The sequence below is a fragment of the Aristolochia californica genome, unplaced genomic scaffold (assembly GCF_029961685.1).
Source record: "Aristolochia californica isolate CCGP_79_NKW_82.1479 unplaced genomic scaffold, dmAriCali1.0.hap1 SCAF_5, whole genome shotgun sequence".
NCBI lineage: Eukaryota > Viridiplantae > Streptophyta > Magnoliopsida > Piperales > Aristolochiaceae > Aristolochia > Aristolochia californica.
This window is the reverse complement of record NW_027182214.1, coordinates 45,248,278-45,270,516: the sequence shown is the minus strand read 5'-3', so window position 1 is coordinate 45,270,516 and position 22,239 is coordinate 45,248,278. Positions and strand designations below refer to the sequence as shown.

The 22,239-nt window shown below is 38.7% G+C and overlaps 3 protein-coding genes across 3 annotated transcripts; 2 read left to right on the top strand and 1 right to left on the bottom strand.

The window, feature by feature from the left end:
* The first annotated feature begins 2,254 nt into the window (after nt 1–2,254).
* LOC137965930 (myosin-1-like) lies at nt 2,255–14,962 on the top strand. Its single transcript, XM_068812330.1, has 24 exons — nt 2,255–3,674; nt 4,890–4,991; nt 5,126–5,269; nt 5,365–5,515; nt 5,634–5,661; nt 6,802–6,967; nt 7,130–7,193; nt 7,314–7,327; nt 7,416–7,500; nt 7,590–7,693; nt 7,782–7,920; nt 8,228–8,346; nt 8,436–8,588; nt 8,675–8,764; nt 9,453–9,530; nt 10,372–10,530; nt 11,405–11,599; nt 11,776–11,981; nt 12,076–12,211; nt 12,360–12,489; nt 12,579–12,725; nt 12,858–12,976; nt 13,181–13,393; nt 14,051–14,962. Exons 1-24 carry the CDS (start codon nt 3,198–3,200, stop codon nt 14,519–14,521), a joined length of 3,690 nt encoding a protein of 1,229 aa, XP_068668431.1. The 5' UTR covers nt 2,255–3,197; the 3' UTR covers nt 14,522–14,962.
* A 97-nt stretch (nt 14,963–15,059) lies between these two features.
* Nucleotides 15,060–16,369, bottom strand: LOC137965929 (chlorophyll a-b binding protein 13, chloroplastic-like). Its single transcript, XM_068812329.1, has 3 exons — nt 16,117–16,369; nt 15,861–16,022; nt 15,060–15,739 (listed from the first exon to the last, which is right to left on the bottom strand). Exons 1-3 carry the CDS (start codon nt 16,246–16,248, stop codon nt 15,230–15,232), a joined length of 804 nt encoding a protein of 267 aa, XP_068668430.1. The 5' UTR covers nt 16,249–16,369; the 3' UTR covers nt 15,060–15,229.
* Nucleotides 16,370–16,908: 539 nt separating this feature from the next.
* LOC137965928 (uncharacterized) lies at nt 16,909–22,177 on the top strand. Its single transcript, XM_068812328.1, has 12 exons — nt 16,909–17,136; nt 17,228–17,339; nt 18,165–18,240; nt 18,610–18,706; nt 18,933–19,035; nt 19,122–19,255; nt 19,366–19,543; nt 19,628–19,785; nt 19,887–20,096; nt 20,462–20,809; nt 20,936–21,062; nt 21,786–22,177. Exons 1-12 carry the CDS (start codon nt 17,026–17,028, stop codon nt 21,935–21,937), a joined length of 1,806 nt encoding a protein of 601 aa, XP_068668429.1. The 5' UTR covers nt 16,909–17,025; the 3' UTR covers nt 21,938–22,177.
* Nucleotides 22,178–22,239: the final 62 nt, after the last annotated feature.

Genomic DNA, 22,239 nt, shown 5'->3' with positions numbered 1-22,239 from the left:
TTAAGTTCCATCTACTCCTGGTCCACCTAAGTTAGGGCTTTCCGCACTTTACAGACCGGTCTATTGAGTTGTATTGGCTAGGCATTTGACAGTGATATGTATTGATTATTTTCTTATAACTCTTATGGTGTGTTTTTACATTTAAGAAATGCTAAACATGATAAACAAAAAAAAAAGAGTTTCTTATTATTCCATTAGAAAATTATAGAAAAAACAAACGAAGAAACATTATAATGATTATCGATCACTTATCTCTTACTTTAAATTATATTATTTTAATTACAAATACAAACACTATAACAAATTTTCTATTATTTCTTACAACGGTACAAATGAAAGAAAACAATTCAAATATTTTTTTTTACAATATAAGAATTATCATCCAAAAATGAGTAAAAAAAAAGTTTTTTTCATTATTTAGTTGTTCAAATGAAATCGTACAACCGCACATCAAAAATCATACTTATGTTTTCTCTTATAATATAAGACCTTATTAGTGCCTTTTAATGACACTTAGTCTTCAGTTCTCCATTGCATCTCCCTACCTAATCAATCTAGACAAGTGGTGTGAAAGTGCCCTTTTCCACTTACGAGGGAGGGGAGCCCTATACATTACTCCAAGCTAATGATTGTAGACATGGGTTTGTGACTTTCTTCCAAGTAAGGTAATCAAGGCATCTCTACTTCAAGGGCACTCATAAGGGTTTTGATAGTAGAGAGAATCTCCAGCTTCCTTTATTCTAAAGAGATGTCAAGAACTGGGACAAACCCATGCACTACTTGTGCATTCTTTTAGGCTGAAACTTCTTGAGAAGGGACATAGTACCCCTATGTCATAATAACATAGTTTTATGATTTGTGATAACCTATGATTTAGTCCTTAGATTTAACATAGGGTGGGTCTAATTGGGGTTAAACTCGACCTTTCTACAACGAGCAAGCTCGCTCGACTTGGACCAATATCCAACTCGGAAAATTGAAACCTAGATCTCTTTTAATTCCAAATAAAAATGCCATGGGTCCAAGTGAGAGCCTAATTTTTTTGAGTTAATAAAATCTCTAGGTCTTGACGCACCCAATGATGACACCTTTTTGGGTTACGTGGGTTAGCCAAGCGTCCCGGATCGCGGTTCGGGTTCCACGCCGTTACGTTTGCCCCATATATAAAACCAACTCCTCGTGCATACATGAGCTGGTTCCGCGCCACTATGCGCCAGTTACTATAATTTAATATGTAATTATTTTTATATTAATTGTTTTTTTTAGTTTAGATGAGTCGGGTACTTGGATTAGAGGGGGTGAGTCACCTCAATACACCAAGTCTGAGTTGAATTGAGTTTGGATTCTAAAATAAAATTTAAATTTTATAATTATTATTAATTTTGAAAAGAATTACAAAATCCAAGAAAAATATCAGCTATTAGGTGGGAAATGTTGGAATTTAGAATAAGAAAAGAGGGCGGTCTCACATCCTCCAACAACCCCAGAAAAGCAAAATCATATCCGGGCAGGGCCCACCACAAGAAAACGAGGGAGTTCCCTTAACGTAGCCGTTGCAATAGGTGGGTGACACTGGAGACGTCGACAACATGTCTTAACTTTCCGTTAAACACATCGCCTCAAATGGTGGGGGCACGTTACAGTTATCATTGAACCTTTTTGAATGCTTAAATTTTGTTGTTTTGTTTTTAAATCTTCTGAAAAGGGCCCAAAACTGAATACTACTCTGCTGTTGGCCGGCCACCCAATTTTAACCTTTGAGAAGGTGTTGCATATTGACAATTTAGACCTTGCAATCCCTTTTAATTTGCATTCATGGGTTGGGAATTCCTTTTAATATGAACCAGGTTTTACATGCTAATTTTTTTCATTTCTAAATTGCTGTAAGGGTAGATTAGTAATTGTAGAGTTGGTTCACTTGGGATGAAGGCTAAGTGGTTAAGACCGGGGTGTGGTCGTAACTTGAGAATAGATTAGTAATTGTACAGTTGGTGCAGTTGGGAAATAGGCCACGTTGTCAAGACAGGAGTGTGGTCGTAACTCGTAATATTTGCCCGAGCGGAGGGTAATTGTCCATCATGGTGACCCGAATAAAGTGCATTTTCAGACCTTAAGTCCAACTTTCTTGAATTTAAGTTTTGTTTCTTTGTTCTCTTTTACAGTTTTTTTGCTTTTTACGAATCGGAGAAAAATATCACACATGGTTGTCTGCGAACCTGCTAAAATTCAAATTTGCGAGGAAAGCAACCATCCTTCAAGGAGGTGTCTAAGTCTTCAAAGGATTGAAGATCTCTCTCTTTCTCTCTCTCTCTTTCTCTTCCTTGTAAAAGATTGATGCAATCTGCTTTGGCGTTTTCCTCAGAGTTTTCTCGGTAGAGGGGAAACTAGCGTTTTTTCGTGTGTGGATGTCCAAAGTATTACCTTCAGTTTTGTCTTTGAAGAGAGGGAGTGCCAGTGTTATCCGCCATTACTTGTTTCGAAGTCGATAAACGCGGCATTCTTACCAATCTGAGCTTGTATGGGAAAATAACGCCGAGTGTCGTCCTGGCATTGCGGTGACAGTTGCGCTTGCGGTTGCAGTTTGTAGTAAGTTGGTTTGGGGGGATTGGGATCAGAGGAGAAGAATTCAGGGGAGGTTTTAGGGTTTTTGGTTGGACTGGTTTCGAATTTGGGGAAGTACTGTGGTTTTTGTGGCTGATTTGCTCTGAGCACTGGCGTTTGGTAAGGTTTTTTGTGGTTGTTTTGTTGAAGGCTAGTTGAGGGGTAATTGGGGTGGTGAATTAGGGGCTTTTCGTGGTTGAGTAGAGGAATTTGATGAGCGTTTTTCTTTTGCTTTTTTTTTTTTTTTTTGGTTCATGTAAAGCGCATGCAGTTGTTTGTGACGTCAAGAGCTCTTCATATATTTAAGGTTTAGGCGACCGTAGTGACGTTGAGTTTTTGGTGTTCCGTGCCTGGTTGCCGGAGATTTCTTTAGATTATTGAGTTGGATGCAGTTCAAGAGCCACATCTTTGAGAAATAACAACACGGGCGGTTGAAATTGGGGGAGAAAGAGGAGAATATGGCGTTTGCGTTCGGAAAGTTTAATGACGATGTTAACAAATAAAGCAAGGAAATCTTCTGCATTTTATGGAAGAAGATGAAACTTCTCTGAAAGTCTTGTGTTTCGACGTGTTGAAGGAAATTAACATATTGGATCATGTTGTCAGTAGCTCCCTCCTCGATGGCGAGAAGCTCCCTGGAAGAAATGCTGGATTCGATCAGGCGCCGCGACGAGCGGCCAAAGGATGTTCCACCAGCATTACCTGTTCGCCCAACTTCGCGGGGAAGGTTGCCCCCTTCTAGACGGTCACTGCCCATCAATTTCAAGATTGGTGATACTCCAGTTGAATACCTACCCGATGATCCTGAAAAGAAGGATAAGGAGAAGAAAAAGGTATTGAATATCACCATCGACAAAGAACCGGTTTTCAGCGGCGGTATCTTTGGGAGCAAAAAGGCAATAAAGACCGAACAACCTGCAGACTCTCCATATGCAAAGGTTCTGGACAAAGATAATTGTTTTGAAAGGTCTGAAGAAAATCAAGGTTTGGATACTGGAGTGAAGCCGGTCCCGTTGCCATTTGCTCGTGATGAATCTAAGTTGGGCGACCTTGTGGACTATGTTTTGAAGAAGGTATGCTCATTGTACTTACAGAAAGATTTTTTCACCATTCTGACAAGAAAAGAAAAGACAATTTGATCCCTGTTCTAGTATAATACACGATTACTCTGATAGACCCTGGCACTGAGTTTGACATAAAGCTCGGGATGTGGATTGAATGGTTAGTCCACAAAGATGATGTGAAAGTTCTCGAAACTGGTGGATTGTGGGTTGGCAGATTTACTTTATGTTAAGGAAATAACTATTCGTTTCACAAAATTTACAGGTCATGTCATCTTTTAAGACCAGCTTAAAGTACATCTTGGTACATTTGAAACCTTTTCTACTGAGAGTTCCTTCTAGATATTGTTCTCGTGAAGTTGTGGGATTCTTATGGTGAAAACTCCTAAAGATTATGTAAATTTTAAAACTGTGATGTGGTTTGGTGGGTATCATGACCTCAGTGCAACTTTCATTGTTTCCATGGGGTCTAGTGCCATGCATTTAGCAGTGATATACCATAGAAATGAGGAGAGTTCTTTATGTTGGTTAGCTATCTCCAAGGGTTTAAGAATGGTCGGATAACAAAGTGAACTGAGACTGAAGGAGAGAAATTAAAGCCTCTAGGAGTCTGATGTTATTACAAAAGTATTTGATCATGAGTAGGTAATAAAAGTATTTGATCACGAGTAGGTTATAAAAGTATTTGATCATGAGTAGGTTATGTGTTTGTTTGTGGCCTTTCACTTTTTTGCTGTTGCTGGTCAGTTGCTTAGGGCTGATGATAAATGTTATCTTCGAGATTTTCTTTTTTTCCACCCCCTTCATTTTAAAAAAAATCTAATTTCATTGTCAGAGCACCTCAAAATGACTAAAATTTCCCTTTCTTAGCTAATGGACTAGTGCTTAAGCTTGGTGTGAAACTGGCATTTTTGGCATAGACAGAAAAACAGTATCCTGATTTGTGTAATTTTTATCATGTAGGAAATTAAGGATTTGAGAGACAGTTGTGTGCATTATTTATGGAGCTTGTTTCAGTATTTTTGGTTTGTTAACTCTGTTGTCGTAATAACAAGTTGCATGAAAAAGCTCTCTCTTTCACTGGAAACAAGACTGGAAAACCTGCATCAGGGTTGTAATATGTCTTTTCAGTTTTAGAAACTCCTGTTTGGTCTTTTGGTTTTAGGAAGTCAACCTATCTGTTATATGCTTTTGTCACTCACATTCATGCAAACTTTTTTGTTTCAGAAACTTCGTGTCTGGTGTCGTCTTCCCAAGGGTGATTGGGAATTAGGAAAGATACAGTCAATTTCTGGGGAGGATGTCTGTGTGTTGCTTGCAGGAGGCAATGTGAGTTAGAATGTGTCTTTTCCTAATTTTTTTCCAAGAAACTTGATTATGGCTTCCTTAAACCCATTATAACCTCACTTGACAACTTAAGCTTGTGAATCCAACTGATACCTGAGTACTGTTGTTGCAATCAGATTAGAACTGTATCCACAGAAAACGTCCTGCCTGCAAATCCAGACATTCTTGAGGGCATAGATGATCTCATCCAGCTTAGTTACTTGAATGAGCCTTCTGTTCTTCACAATCTTCAGAAAAAATATTCAAAGGATGAGGTTTATGTAAGTGTTTAGCTGACAATGCTATTTTTTCCAACTAACTGAGTGTTGTGCAAGGCCAGATGCTTATTGCCAATATTTCCGGTTCCTATTTGTAGACTAAAGCAGGCCCTGTATTGGTGGCTATCAACCCCTTTAAAGAGGTAGCACTTTATGGAAATGATTTTGTAGCAGCTTACAGGCAGAAACTTAATGACATGCCTCATGTCTATGCAATTGCAGATACCGCCTTCACAGAGATGATGAGAGGTGAACACGAAGGAAATTTTTGAGAAACATTTTATTCATATTTATTGGTTATTTTTGGTTAATTGAATTGTTTTGGACATTTATTCTGTGTTTTTTTTTTTTTTTGTGGATTATGCAGATGAAATAAATCAATCCATCATTATAAGGTATGGCAAAAATGCTCTATGCTGTTTTTCACATTTGAATATAGAATTTTTGTAATTTGCCTGTATCTCTGAAATTTGTTTGTGATTTGCTCTAGTGTTTTTTATGACTTTGAGAGAATTAGTAGTGTTGGTTTTTTAGAAAATTTTTAGCTTCCAGTTTAAGTTGGTTTAAAGTAGGGATTTGAAATGCAGGTTACTTCATAATCAGGTTTTAATTCAGGGAAAAATTATCTGGCTAAAGGCTGTTGGAAAATTTAGACAGACCGATTGCTTCACTTATCGGAGAGATCCCCCAGAATGTAACATGGGTTGATGAAATCCTGTGTCCTGTGGTGCCAGGTTTTAAAAAATAAGGTTAAACAGTGTTCATTATATGGTGATGACAGCTCCAGACCTGGCTTGATGTATCAGAAGTTTGCCCTGAGCTGGCAGATTGTTATATGAATCTATCAGGATCTTGTTTAGCTTGGGAGGTGTAATAAGTGTCTTAGACTAGTGAACAGTTATGTTTAGAAATAAACCAGAAAGCAGCTGCACCTTCATTGTGGTTAAGTGAGGGTAAAAAGTTAAATCTGCTAAACTGGTAAAATTGCAATTACTAGCAGAGCACTTCATCTAGATTTTGGTACTAATTTGTCATAGTTGTTTTATTCTTTCAAACAATCTGCTTCACTGTCATTCTTCTAATCTCTTCTTCACTCCTTTGAACTCTATGAACCAGCTCCCTAGATAACCATTTAGTGAGCATTCCATTACATGAGAGTTGTGGATATCATTTTTGAGTGATTCTCCTAAGGACTGGTTTGTAACTGGTGATTTATGTGAATGCTTCTAAAATAAATCATTACATTGCATGCTATTAGTGGGAGCAAGTTCTATTTAGATAAGTGTAAGAAAAGTCATCTGGTTATTTGTAGGGAAATGGTCTCCTAACTTGGCTAGTAATTTTGGGATGAAACTGGGCCCAACTTTATCACAAACAAAATCTCTCTACTTTACTGATTGATTCTTCTTCTTATGTTGTCAAAGAAACAAGTTTTTGCACATCTCCTTGGTTGAGGGTTATGTCCTTACTTGTAGATATGTCTTAGACCATTCTATGTTTATGTTTGAAGTTTCAATATTTGACAACAACTGCAGTGGTGAAAGTGGAGCTGGTAAAACTGAAACAGCAAAAATCGCAATGCAGTATTTGGCTGCACTTGGAGGTGGCAGTGGAATAGAGAATGAAGTTCTTCAAACGAATTGCATACTGGAAGCATTTGGGAATGCGAAGACATCAAGAAATGACAATTCAAGTCGTTTTGTAAGTTTGATCTCCTTTATAACAGAATATACTCTTCTTCTAGTTCATATGTAATTATATCTTGAGATCTTTGGGTTCCCTCAATGATCTCACGTTTCCTGATTTTTTTCTTTCTATCTATCTTTATGATGATTGTCCTGAAGATGCTTGGTGATTATACAGGGGAAACTGATAGAAATCCATTTTAGCACAACAGGAAAAATTTGTGGTGCTAAGATTCAGACATGTAAGGATGCCTTTAATATAATATTTGTAAATCATTTGATCTTCTGGTTCTTTTTATGTAGTTGGTGCTGATTTTTTTTTTTGCTCTTTTCCGTCTCCGCATTCAACTTTTGCTCATCAGTTCTGCTGGAGAAGGTACTTATGAATGCCATCTGTAATTGTTTATGGTATTCACATTTCTGTTTCTGGTTTCAAGCCAACTTAAATTGTCCCTTTCTGGCAGTCAAGAGTGGTTCAGCGGGCAAAAGGAGAAAGGTCGTACCATATTTTCTATCAACTTTGTGCTGGAGCTCCTCTGGCTCTTAAAGGTCTGTTCAATTTTTATTTCTACATTAATTATACTTAATTGTCAAGGAGTAAAGCAGTTTTGTTGAGTGAATGTTATACTTCTCTGCAGAAAGATTCAACCTGAAATCAGCTAGCGATTATGAGTATTTAAGGCAGAGTAATTGCTTGAATATTGATGATGTTGATGATGGTCAAAGGTTTCATACTTTGATGGTAACTTTTCGGTTCTTCATGTTTTAAGTTATCTATTTACAAAAATATGTCTGCATATTTTATTTATTCATGTTTTCAATCTGACTAGGAAGCCCTAGATGTTGTTCAAATATGCAAAGAGAATCAAGAGAATGCATTTGCATTGCTAGCTGCAGTTCTATGGCTGGGAAACATTTCTTTTCAAGTTATTGACAATGAAAACCATGTGGAAGTAGTAGAAGATGAAGGTAAAGATGCTAGTTCATTCATGTTTTGCTTTTTTTGAGGCATTATCATTCCTCAGCGCAAAGTTTTGAGGATCTTCCTCACCTCCTCCCTTTGTTGTGCTTATACTTCTTTTAATGAAATTATCACCATGTCAGAAAAAAAATCTAGTTGGATGTCCATGCCTGTCAAAGAGCTCTTTTCTTATTTCTAATATTCTTTTTTTCTTTGATTGGTTGGATGATGTGTTTGAGGGGTATTGGTTGGGCAAGGGTTATACAGGTCCTGATTTAATCCTATTTCACTTGGCAATCATGAATATGATGACAGGTCTCACAAATGCTGCAAAGTTGTTGGGCTGCAATGTCTGTGACTTGATGGTTGCTTTGTCTACTCATAAAATTCGGGCTGGCAATGATGACATAGTCCAAAAGCTTACATTGCCGCAGGTGTGTAAACTACTTTTCCAGTTCCTTTTCTTCCTGACATACTACACACAAACTTGGGACAAGTGTCTTTAGTATTTTATTTTCTACAGGCTGTCGACATTAGAGATGCATTAGCAAAGTCCATCTATTCCAGCTTGTTTGACTGGCTGGTAGAGCAAATAAATAAATCACTTGAAGTGGGCAAATGGAGAACCGGAAGATCCATAAGCATCCTCGACATTTATGGATTTGAATCTTTTGATGTATGTGTTTAATGTTTGATATAGAAGTATGACATTATTGTTTCCTCTTCCCAAAATGGTTCTCATTTCTTTTAAACCCTTTTCAGAAGAACAGCTTTGAACAGTTCTGTATAAATTATGCAAATGAAAGGCTGCAGCAACACTTCAATCGACATCTGTTCAAACTAGAACAGGAGGTCAGAATACATTGCATTTTATAAATTAGAGTTTTGAGCCAGCTCATGGAGATTATGTTGTTTTACTATTGCATTATAGACAAAGAGGTGCTCTTCTGGTGCTTAATTGTAATCGTAAATTTAGTCTCACTTTAGGTTGTAATGTGTTGTCTGTACTTTATTCTTTGGCCAATAATGGTCTGAGTTGCAAGAACATGTCTGACTGTAACTCTTTGCGTCTCGCATGTAGTTTGCGTTTATTTTGGGGGCATATAATTAATGTTGATTAAGTGTCAAATGTAAAGTTTGCAGTTAATCCTCTAATGATGTCACCTCGATTTTTCCTGCTATGCAGTGCTTACTATTCATTCCTAATATATGCTTATAATAATCTCCTTTGTTCTCTCTCTCTCTCTCTCTCTCTTTTAAGTGAATTAGGTTGAGCCTTGGTACTTTGGCAACATATATTGTTTGTCAATGTGATTATGTTGCTATGAAATAGCTAAATAAGTTTGTTTTCATTTAAAAGATACTACTTCCTTGAGTGGTAATTTCTTTGGCCCGTTTATTGGTTTTTGTACTTCAAGCTCTTCCTATCAGTGAATCATTTGCTTATAAATGAGATGATACCGGTGACAGTCATACTAATAGTTTTTAATATGATAACATCATTTATACTAACTCATTATGATTGAACTGTCTATTGCAGGAGTACCATCAAGATGGAATTGATTGGACAAAAGTTGATTTTGAAGACAATCAAGAGTGCCTCAATCTCTTTGAGAAGGTAAACATCATTTGGCTTCACCTTGTGGAATACTAGTCACTTTTTTTTCTTTCGAATGGTGAGAAATTTTATTAAGAGAGGGGGCACAACTACATGGGGTGTGTCTCAGAGCCAAGAAGAGAAAAAAGACTTAAACCGAAAGAAAATTAAGTTACATTCCCTTGAAATAGAGTTAGACTAGGAAGGAACACTCCTTGCTGAGGAATCCACTGCCATAAAGGATTGTGAAATCTTGTGATGGAAAGAGTGTCTGCCAGGGTATTTATCTTGTCCGAGATGTGAAGGAGCCACCAAGGAGGGGCATATCCTCTTAGTGCACCATCTGATATTAACTGCAGAATCACCGTCAACTAGGATGGGAGAATTGAAGTTACGTGAAGCAATTTTGAGGCCATGCAGGAGGGCCAAGGCCTCAACACTTGTAACACTTGTAGAGCTGTTAGTACTAAGGGGCCCAGCAAATGATAGTAAAGTTTTACCTTCATGATCCTGGAAAATACCTCCATATCCTGTTGGAGCAGGTTTGCCAAATGAGTAGCAATTGAAATTGAGCTTGATGGAACCACAGCGGGGTGGAGACCGGGGCTTAATCCTAGTCACTTCTTTTGTTGGTTACTTTTACTTGGCATGGATATAAAGAAATTAGTCATATGTTTTTTATTTATGCTTTGATGACCTGTAGTACAGTATTCAGGAGATCTATCCTGAACCTTGAGGTCGTAGGCTTTGAATCTCAGCATCTGCATTAGAAATGTTTGAGGGCATATCCATTGGCTTGTTGCATTTTACAACACTGTGAGTAAATTGGAGATAATGATCTTGTGTTTCTTCTGCCTTGCAGAAACCGCTTGGGTTATTGTCTTTATTAGATGAGGAATCAACTTTCCCTAAAGCTACTGACTTGACCTTTGCTCATAAGCTTAAGCAGCATTTGAATTCCAATCCTTGTTTCAAAGGTGAAAGGGGTGGGGCCTTCAGTGTTCATCACTATGCTGGAGAGGTTGGTGTATTTCCTCTGCCTCATATCTGATGTCATTGTGGAGTAGTTTGAACTTAGGTTAAATCGATGGTCATACACTGACAACCACAATTTAGTCATGATTATTAACTCTAATTCATTGGATTAGTCATTTCGTGTGTGATTCACAGAGTTAATTTGTCTATTAAAAGTTGCAATTTTCAAACTGTTAATTCTGATAGGGATGAAATACCATGAAAAAGTAAATAGTATGAAATGAAAACGTGATACTGAAAATTTTCCTTTTATAATTGATATAGTTCTCAAAGAGTATTTCATTCTTCATCTCAACTGCTACTTTGGCAGTTGTTCATTCTTTTTTCTTGTCACGAACCGTTAAGATTGTTTTACAAATTGTACTCTTCATATAGAAGATAAACTTGTTAGAGGGATCACATTGCATGATCTTTTGGCTATTGTATCCTTTTCTCCTCTTAAGTTGTTTGGATCACTTAGCATGATCTTTTGGCTATATTATTCTTTTCTCCACTTAAGTTGTTTACTTTTGCTGTTCTTTGCTTGAATAGGATACAATAGTTGGCATGAAGTTTGACATCTTGGAGTGTATTAGTCTTCGTCATGCATGCAGTATGGAAAAAATCATCTTTTCAGTGCATAACTAGTTGAGAAAAAATGTTTTTTTTTGTTTCTGAGTTTGATGTCCTTGAGAAATCCTTTTCTTGATAACAAATAAGCATTTTTAGTTTATCAGCTTTGTGTTTCTTTTTCCAGATTGTGGACCCTAGTCTGATTCATTTTGTTGCTGTAGATAAACAAAACTTATTTTTTATGAATAATTTCCCGTGCATATTTCTTCTGGAAAAATGACTAGCTATTTATCTCTGTACCCAATCAGGTAAAGTATGACACAGCTGGCTTCTTGGAGAAGAACAGAGATACCCTGCATTATGATTCTATCCACCTTCTGTCATCATGCAACACTCAACTACCCCAGTTGTTTGCTTCTAATATGCTTAATCACTCTGAGAAAGTCCTAAGGCGTGTTGGTGGTGCCAGCTCCCAAAAGCAAAGCGTTGGGACAAAATTTAAGGTATAAAATGCTGCCACTTACACTGCAATCTTGCAGTATGTTTATTTACTTGGTAATACTTATATGGCAAATAAGAGGACAATAATTTTGTCAATAGATATTTTCTTGAAACATACTGGTCTGGATTCATATCTTGGACTTGAAGTTTACTTTCAAGATTACTTGGCTGCATGCAGGGTCAATTATTCAAGTTGATGCAGCGATTGGAAAGTACTACACCCCATTTCATCCGCTGTATTAAGCCGAATAGCCGGCAGCTTCCTGGCTTGTACGAAAAAGACCTTGTTTTACAGCAGCTCAGATGCTGTGGAGTGTTAGAGGTAGTGAGGATATCAAGGTCAGGGTATCCAACTCGAATGACACATCAACAATTTGCTACAAGGTAATACCCATCATCATCATCAGCATTTCAACTCTGTAGTACCTCTAAAAGTCAGCTATTGCCATCAGTCCTGATACGGTGCATGATCTTGCAGGTATGCTTGCCTTCTGCTAGAGAAGGTTGACTCACCAGACCCATTAAGTATTTCTGTGGCAATTCTTCAACAGTTCAATATCCGTCCTGATATGTATCAAGTTGGATACACAAAGTTATTTTTGCGAACTGGACAGGTAAGAATACATTTAAGCTGACTATGTTTCTGAACTGAATCATCCACTGAATTTTTAGAAAGAATCATCTGTAATGGAAGCACTTGAGTAAATTGATGGGAGGAGCTAATGAAGCAGTGATCTTTTGTTTTAAATTTGATGATTGCAGATTGGAGTGTTGGAAGATGCAAGAAACCGCAAATTGCAAGGAATTCTTGTGGTGCAGAAATACTTCCGTGGTCACCGAGCTCAGCATTACTTCTTAGAACTTAAGAGAGGAATATTAACTCTACAATCATGTAAGGCTTCTGATATTAACTGCATTACTAATCTGGGCAGAGGGATCTTTGAATAATTGTTCTGATCAGATGTATGGCAACTTATGCAGTTGTTAGAGGTGAAAATGCAAGGAAAGAGTTTGTGGTTTTGTTAAAGAGGTGGAGAGCAATTGTTCTCATACAGAAAATTGTAAGGCAGAAGATATGTAGGAAAACATTTGATGAGCATCAGAAGGCTGTTGTGGTTGTTCAGTCAGGTAATCTGTCCTTTTTTTTTCATTTTTTATAATAATAATCAGTCAAGATGACTGTAACGAAAATAAAAAATTTATTTCCAGTTTCTTCTGATTGTGATATGGAGTTCCTTGTTTTTTTTTCTTCCTGTTTAGTTGTCCGTGGTTACCTGGCTAGAAGGCATTATAGTAGGCTTCAGAATCTTGAACGTTTGAAGGATACTGTGAGTTCAACGACAGAAGGAGAGATGGATAGAAAGATTCAAGGAATGAAGGTATTTAAATTTTTTTTTTCAACTCAATCATGTACAAGTAAAGCATTTAAAGACTTCACTTTGCCCATTTTATATTTTAAAGGGTAAAAATTTGTATTCAAAGTGATGGTTGCCGTGGTATGAAATGGTTTTGTGATGCATACATATAAGAGTTTGTGGATGATTGTTGATCCTGGTTCTATTTTGACATATTTTGTGGGGCAGGACTCTGTACAGGTGCATGTTGAGGTCAACACTCCTGTTTTGGCAGAACTCCAGAGACGGGTTCTAAGTGCTGAGGCTGCCTTGAGACAAAAAGAAGAGGAAAATACTTCTTTGCAGCAGCAATTAAAGCAATACGAGAAAAGGTGGTCAGAATACGAGGACAGAATGAAGTCAATGGAACAGATGTGGCAGAAACAAATGACATCTTTACAGGTGAATCTTGCTGAACAAATACTAAATTTACTGTTTCACTCTCTGAAGTGCAAGTCTATGGAACTGTTCTTTGTGCAGACTCTTTCCTGGGAGATGAATGCTTTGGTTTCTGTTTCCTCTTCTTTTTTGGGATAAATGCTGGCCAATGGCTTTGAGAACCAGGCCGACAAACATACTGATAGCTAGATTTACAATTCTCATCATTGTTCTCTTGCAAATTGGACAGATATCGGTACTAATTGATGTGAAATTTAAAATTAGTACAACTACTTGGGGTCAAGAGTATCATAATTGTTGATTCTGAGTGGGAGAACATGAGGTCAAATGTACAGATGTTAGATTGGAAATTATCCAGTCTTACCTGATTGAACAAATCTAAATATGAATATTAGGGATGTTACACCCATTGGTGACTTGAATGTTGAGAGAAGTGTTTCCATTGTTGAAAGAAAATAGGAAACCGCATATAAAAATTCATGTGACAATCAAGTTCAAATTGCCTCCATGATTTTGAATCATTCTGTTAATTTTTTTTATGAAAATGGTACTGCTAAATTCTGTTTAATTTATACGATATTTGCTCTCTTGTTGTCTGTTCTGCCTCTTTTCAGAAACTTGTGCTATACATGCTGAACACTAAATATTAAATTAATGCAGATGAGTCTAGCTGCAGCAAAGAGAAGTCTTGCAGTTGAGGAGGCAGTAGGTCGAACTGGAAGGCCTGAAGTATCACCTGCATGTAACCTTTATGACTCTGATGATGTCTTGTCCATCGAGACTCACACTCCTAGAACACCAGTGAAATTTCCAGTTCACGCTTCTGATGTACAAGGTAGATTGTCCAATGGCCAAGCTGCAGTTGGTCACCTCGCAATTGAATTTGAGCAGCGGAAAAGGGTGTTTGATGATGATGCTGGATATATTATAGAAGTAAAATCAGGCCATGCAGCTTCCAGCGTGAACCCTGGTGAAGAGCTACAGAGACTAAAACACAGGTTCACTGCATGGAAGCGAGATTATAAGGCTCGATTACGGGAAACAAAAGCAGCTATCCAGAAGCTTGGGAACCCAGAGGCAGATAAGATTAAGAAGAAGTGGTGGGCAAAAAAGAGTACAAGGGCTACATGAGGTATTCTTTCAGAGGCACTGAGCTAAATTATGGGCCTGTCTGGTTGGCACTGGTTGACACTCATTAAGGTGGATCGGAAGCCTAACCAAGCCCTGGCTCTTCTGGGGCATGTGTATGCGCTTGAAGGGAAAATGGAGAAGTTGAGGCCTATTAATGAGGTTTATGATCACCGGTATTTTGCTGCAACATGTTGAAGGGTTGTATATTTACCTCAGCATCGTTAACATTATTGAGATATATATATATATATATATATATATATCAAATGGGGAAGAGAATGTATGTTTATTCAGCCGAAAGAGGCTAAAGGGGCTCATCATGGGGGCTGGGCATGCTTGTATATTTTGTTGCTTCTGTTGTGATCCCATAAGTATATAATATGGCTTATATTATGTGTATGGAAATGAAACTTACTACTGCTGCTTCTTGGATTCTCTGTGGACGGTAAAATGTCATCGTAGCTGAACATGAAATGAAGATACAGATACCTGAATGGTCCCAATCTGCTACTGCATCCAAATTCCCAACCCAGCAAACAGCCACAATACCGGCAAGATTGAAATCATTACTCCAAAGTACATATTACAAGAGATGTCTTGGCAAGCAACTAACATGATTTACACAGATGCCTCACCACTACCTAACCAATTTTTTCTGGCTCTCAGAAAACGAAGAGAAGATGAAGAGAAGGCGGGGAAGAATCCACTCTAAGAACCTGGGACGAATTTGGTGGCGTAAACCCAAGCGTTGTTAGCAACAGGATTGTCCAGGTGGTCTAAGAGGTTCTCAAGAGGGCCCTTGCCAGTGACGATGGCTTGGACGAAGAATCCGAACATGGAGAACATAGCAAGGCGGCCATTTTTTACTTCCTTTACCTGGAGCTCGGCGAAGGTGACTGGGTCGTCGGCGAGGCCAAGGGGGTCGAAGTAGGTGCCCCCGGGGTAGAGGTCGTTGCCGTCACCAACTCCGGGCAACCCGTTGATGCGGAAGCCTTCGACGAGTCCCATCAGGATGACTTGGAAGCCCAGCACGGCGAGGATGCTCTGAGCATGAACGAGATTGGGGTTGCCCAGGTAATCAAGCCCGCCTTCGGTGAAGATCTGTGCACCGGCTTTGAACCAGACTGGCTCCTTGAAGTCCACTTTCAGCCACTTCTCCAGGACCTCTGGGGTTATGCAGCCGAGAGCTCCGAGCATTGCCCACCTGCCGTGAATCACCTGCCGAATCCCACAGGCGGTCATAAACAATTCACATTTCCATGAACTACGACGCGATGAATTGAACCCCATAAGCATGACTGTAGCTAGAATTTCATACAACAGAATCAGTTCAAAGTACCTCGAGAGCTCTGTTCCGGGCGAACGCTTCGGGGTCAGCTGAAAGTCCAGCAGTGTCCCATCCATAGTCGCCAGGGAACTCTCCGGTGAGGTACGAAGGTGTCTGAGCAGAGAAGGGACCCAAGTACTTCACGCGGTCAGGCCCGTACCAGAGCTCGTTCCCCTGACATCATTAACCGCTATTAGCAAAAAAAAAAAAATTCATAATTTACAGACATCTCTTCTGTATCACGAGCCTGCAAGTGCTTCACGCTCACCATGATAATCCTTCCGTTTCCCATAGCAACAACATCTCGCAAAGGGTTGGCATTCGATTTTTTACCCAGAAACGTGGAGGGTCTAAGAATAGTGCCGGAGCTGGCAGACGCGGTTGTAATAGTCGCCGCCATCTGAGAAACGATTGCAGAGTGAGAGAATGTCTGAAGTTAAGATGAGCTTGGTCTGCGAGGAAGCTTGATGACACAAGGGAGAGAAGGGCCTAACGACTGTATGTATGAGAGGAGGGAGAAAACTGGTGGTGAGGACGACCAGAGGCGAAGACATGGTGGAGATTCTCTGCCTTGAATTTGGCCCAATAGGAAAGCTGGAAAGGATTTGTAATATCTATGTGTCATATCCTTTTATCTCCTTGTCATATCAGTCGTGGATATGAACTGCCCCGAATTTGGCCCAATAGGAAAGCTGAAAAAGTCTCTCTTATAAGAAGATAAATTAATAAAGATAACTTAGTTATATATATTTAATTTATATTTTTATATATTTAAAGTATTTTAGTTTATATTAATTTTTACAATTTATTATAACAAAATACCCTTTCCTTCTCTTACCCACATTTTGTTACCCGTTGCCATCCTGACCGAGAAGCAAAAGCAGCATCATTTTGTCCCTCCCGTTCGATCGTCTCAATTTTTTCTTCTTTGACAACCTGAGTTTGACATTGGAGAGGCTTTGCACGACATGGATTTGCCATATCAGTCGTGGGATTTTCTTTATAGATATTTTTATTCCTCCCCACAAAATCGGTTGTGGGTCCCTTTTACGGCGGAACACACGGACACTGGTTTTTCCAGCAGTCGGTATTCGTAGCTGCAGCACGAAAGGGGAAAGCAGGAAAGATATAAGCAGGCGGCACTGTAGCTGCAGCACGAAAGGGGAAAGCAGGAAAGATGCAATCCTTCGCCGTCGCTCCAAGCACTGCTCGCCTTTCTTCTCACAAAGCCGCACCCGCTCGCCTTTTTTTCCTTTCACAGCACCATTCTTGTTCGACGTCTCAACACGTAAGCTTGGTTCGTTTCGCTTTCTTCCTCGCGTTCTTGGGTTGTCTCTGTTTTTAATTTTTATGTTTTCTCTTTCCTTTTCGTTTATCAGAAATCTATCGTCTTCTTTCGCTTTTCCTCGTTCTCTACCGGGACTGGCCCTCGTTTGGTGAAAGCCATGGCTCAAGCGGAAACATCGTTCGTGCCGACTACTGCTTCATTGGGTAGCTTTCTGTCTTTTCGCCTCTCTTTCGTTGTGTCGGATTTTTTTAATTTCGAAAGTCGGGCTTTCTATTCGTTACATGCTGTTTCATGTTCACTTATGAGTTCTGCAATACTGGTTTGTTATTATCCCAGTTCAGTCGTCAATACTGGGAAAGTTGACGACTTTCTAATCGAATTGATATTTTCCCATTTCCCGTTTCACTTTTGTGTAAATTTCTGATGCTACTTCAAGTATCATATCTAGTGTGCGACTGATGGGAATCGTTGGTCTGTTTGAGGTAAAGAAATTGTAATTATCGGACATGGATTTAGAAGAAGTTATTACTCTTTGTAAGACAAAAATTGAGATTGATGCTCGGGTGACATATATTTATGCATAAGGAAGAAATTTGATTGTAGAAGAAGTTTGTTGTTGCTGTATCTTATCTTATTGTCTGCCTTGATTGGTTGTCTTTGAACGTAGATAGCTACCAGTGGTGGTGGGTGAATCAGTCCTGTGGCTGCAGTCTTATGAAAAAAGGAAATATGTTTTCTCCCAAAGCCCTTTCAAGTACTAACTTTGTCAAAGTTGTCCCAGAATGCATCATTTCTTACTGACCTAAGCTGATAATTAGTGACACTTTACAAAGAGTAAATGCATCTTTCAACTATTTAAGTGGAGTTTGAATGCTTCAAGATGGGAATAGGGTATATGCTTGGAATAAAAGGCACTTTGTGCATTCACTCAACGGATTCTGTCTCCCTTCAGATTCTTGTATGCAGCTTCCCTTTCTCTGTATTACCATACCTTTTATCGTTTAACTTTTCTGCTTTCTTATTGGTAGGAAAGAAGCAAGCATTGATATCACTATCAGACAAGCAGGACCTAGCTTTTCTTGGAAAGGGGCTTCAGGGCTTAGGGTAAATTTATCTAGTCCTTTTCTTTCCCGTAGATGTTGTTTACTTCACAATATACTCTTGAGCAACAACATCTTTCAGTGATGGGAAACATTTGCTTTTCATAATCTTGTTTAATAGTTTCAGAAATATTTGCTTGTTCCATGTATCTCTGTTTTTTAGTTCAATTATATCCACTATACATTAAATTATTGTCATTGTTCTTGTTTGAAACTGTAGATTTAATCCTCTAAGATAGTAATTTTTTGTCTAAGAATATTTTGTCAACTGGAAGAATCTCATCTTATATACCATGTCATATGAAGCTCTGATATCTACTATTTAACCTCCTGACCTCCCTGACTCGTTTGTTAATTATGTTTTAAATCATAGGTATTCAATTGTTTCAACTGGTGGGACTGCATCAGCTTTAGAATCAGCTGGGTTATCTGTAACAAAGGTGGAAGAACTTACTTGCTTTCCTGAAATGGTATGCGAGCCCTTGGGTTGTTCCCTGTGGCATTCCTACTCTTCCTTTACCGACTTGCCTAAATGATAAAGTCTCTCGATGTTGTTCCTTTGACCTTCTTGTCTCTTGCTTTTCAAAGTGAAAAAATGAGTCCTTAATAGGTTCTGCTGGTAATGAAGTATGCTGGACAGTAGTACAGTTATCTTCAGTATAAGTTAATATAAAATTGTTGACTTTCATAATGCAGCTTGATGGTCGTGTAAAAACATTACATCCCAACATACATGGAGGTATTCTAGCTCGGAGAGATATAGAGCATCATATGGAAGCTTTGAAGAAACATGGCATTGGTGAGATCTTGTCCGATTAACTGAACATATGCATGGCCCACATATTTTATGCATCTAAGGCTGGTTTTCGTTTTCCATCTCCCCAGGGACATTTGATGTTGTGGTGGTCAACTTGTACCCTTTCTATGACAAAGTTTCTTCTACTAGTGGGATTTCATTCGAGGAAGGCATTGAGAACATTGATATTGGTGGGCCTGCCATGATCAGAGCTGCTGCAAAGGTTTTATATAGAACAATATGTCAAAATGATTGAGACAGATGAGTTTTTGTTGACACCAGGTGAACTTTCAGCATCATTTTGATGTTTTTTTTTTTTTGTTGGCCATGTAGAATCATCAAGATGTCATAATTGTTGTGGATTCCAAAGATTATCCTGCACTCTTGGACTTTCTTCAAGGAAAGATAAGTGACGGTGAGCGGTTCCGGAGGCAACTTGCTTGGAAGGCTTTCCAGCATGTTGCATCTTATGATTCTGCTGTTTCTGAATGGCTCTGGAAGCAGTCTGGAGGTAGATCTCTTTTTTCCTCTCTTAGTTTTCGGCTTTAGCAACGGTTTTGTTGCTTAACAGTTTGGTGCTTATTTTTATTTTTAGGAGAAAGGTTTCCTCCTGCCTTAACCGTGCCTCTGTCATTGAAAAGTTCGCTTCGATATGGTGAAAATCCACACCAGGAGGCTGCATTTTATGTTGATAAAAGTCTAGCGGAAGTGAAGGCTGGTGGCATTGCAACTGCCATACAACACCATGGAAAGGTTAAGCATTCACATAGCTATCTTGACCCAAAATTTGAGCCCTCTATTCTCCTTTCAACTTTTGCTGATTTATACCTGAGACAACTTTTTTCCTGGTGCAGGAAATGTCTTACAATAATTACCTAGATGCAGATGCAGCTTGGAACTGTGTGTCAGAGTTTAAGAAACCCACTTGTGTCGTTGTAAAGCATACAAATCCTTGTGGAGTTGCCTCTCGAGATGATATTCTTGAAGCTTATAGGCTAGCTGTAAAAGCTGACCCTGTCAGTGCCTTTGGTGGCATAGTGGCCTTCAATGTAGAAGTTGATGAGGTAACTTATCTGGAAGGGGAAAATATGAGGTCTACTTCTTGATTATGGGCTTGTATAGTTTCTGCTGCTAGAGCCATGGTATCATAATATAATGGTATGGTCTATAATATGATGTGGGACACCACCTTATGTTTGTACAGCTTCTGCTATGTCTTCCATGCTCAACATTTGAATATTTTTTCTTTAGCAAGCATTTGTGAGAACCTTCTTTGGCGGTGAAGTGAGATAGAAACAGTCTATCAGCTGATTTTATTTTCACTGCAACATTTGTTATATGCATTTTGTTTCACTCATCATCATGCTGTGCATTTAAAAAAAGTTTTAGACTTTATTTTGTACTGAATCTCTCTTACTTGTGTTTTAAGGACCTCGCAAAGGAAATTCGAGAATTTCGCAGCCCTACAGATGGTGAAACACGGATGTTTTATGAGATAGTGGTTGCTCCCAGATATACAGAGAAAGGTCTTGAGGTCCTCCGTGGAAAATCAAAAACCCTACGGATTCTTGAGGCAAAAAAGAATGAGACTGGAAAACTTTCACTCAGACAGGTTGGTGGGGGCTGGTTGGTGCAGGATTCTGATGATTTAGTACCTCAAGATATTGAATTTAATGTAGTCTCAGAAAAGACTCCAGGAGAAAGCGTGCATCATGATGCAGAGTTTGCATGGCTGTGTGTTAAGCACGTGAAGAGCAATGCCATTGTCTTAGCTAAGGTTGGTACTTTTTCGAGTTCCACTTTTGTCTGATGTATTTGCCAAATACTTTTTAGAGTTTTATTAAATGTCAATTTAAGAAGGGATGAATAACTCCTGATGTTTGGTTATTTGGGTTTTGTGTAGAATAACTGCATGCTAGGGATGGGTAGTGGACAGCCAAACCGGCTGGAGAGTCTAAGAATAGCTATGAGGAAGGCAGGAGAAGAGGCTAAAGGAGCAGCTTTGGCTAGTGATGCCTTTTTCCCATTTGGTAAGTGAGCATTGATTGTAGAAAGAATTGATCTAAACCATAAAGATTTACGGCTTCTGAGGATTTCTCAAGACCCTGTTTCAATTACTTCCATTATAAAAGACACTTCATTCTTTAATAATAATTTTGTACATCTCAAAATCCAGTTGAAAGTTTCAACCATTTTTGGGTTAAGGGGAATATATCTTGCTAAGGACATGGTATGGACAATGTCATGTGCGAGGGAAAAGAATGTGGTTGAGGAAGCAATAAATATTTACTGTTGCTTATGTCAAATAGTTCATTTCTAGACAGGACCTACTGCAAGGGGAAGGTGACCTCAGCAATCCATAATTGATTTCATCCTCTCCATTCTTTTTTGTCTTTTCTGTGTGCCTCACTTCATATTAACATGGCGAACCTTACGCATGAATCATACTGGAGCTTTGTTTATAAAGGGGACTAGTGAGATATTTTTGTATGGTAACCAGTTGGTTGATGAGCAATTGATTCAGTGTTTGGACCATGTGGTCTCTGAGCTGATCAGTCTTGGTTAAGCACAATATATATCAGGCGTTAACACAAGTATGCATGCTTTAAGACATGAATTTGGACAATGTAATTAATGTTCGTTATGCATCCTCTTACAAGCTGAGACATATCAAGAGCAGATCATGGATAGTTTTTGCTTTATAGTAGAATTCAGTCTTGTTTCTTGTTGTTTAACTAATTTCTCTGTTGCAGCTTGGAACGATGCAGTGGAGGAAGCATGCAAGAGTGGGGTTGCAGTGATTGCAGAGCCTGGTGGAAGTATCAGAGATGGAGATGCCATTGACTGTTGCAACAAATATGGGGTTTCTCTTCTCTTTACCAAAGTGAGGCACTTCAGGCACTAGATTTTGTGAGACACTGCTCTAGATGCCCACTTCTGCACTTCAAAGCAAAGAGTGGTCAGGTTGAGGCTTGGCTAGATAAAAATATTTAATGTGTTTTATGGCAAAACACATGGATTTTTTGCGGGAACAAGGGAACCATGTAGAGGTTTGAGAAGTTGAAAATGCTACTTTTGAGTCTTTCACAGAATAAAAATAAAATTTTATATTTCCTCTGAATGTGTCTTTCGTTTCTCAATCCTTGTGCTATGATTGCCGCCTGAGTCTAACTTCTACATGTTTTCTCAAGGTTATGGAAGAAAAAT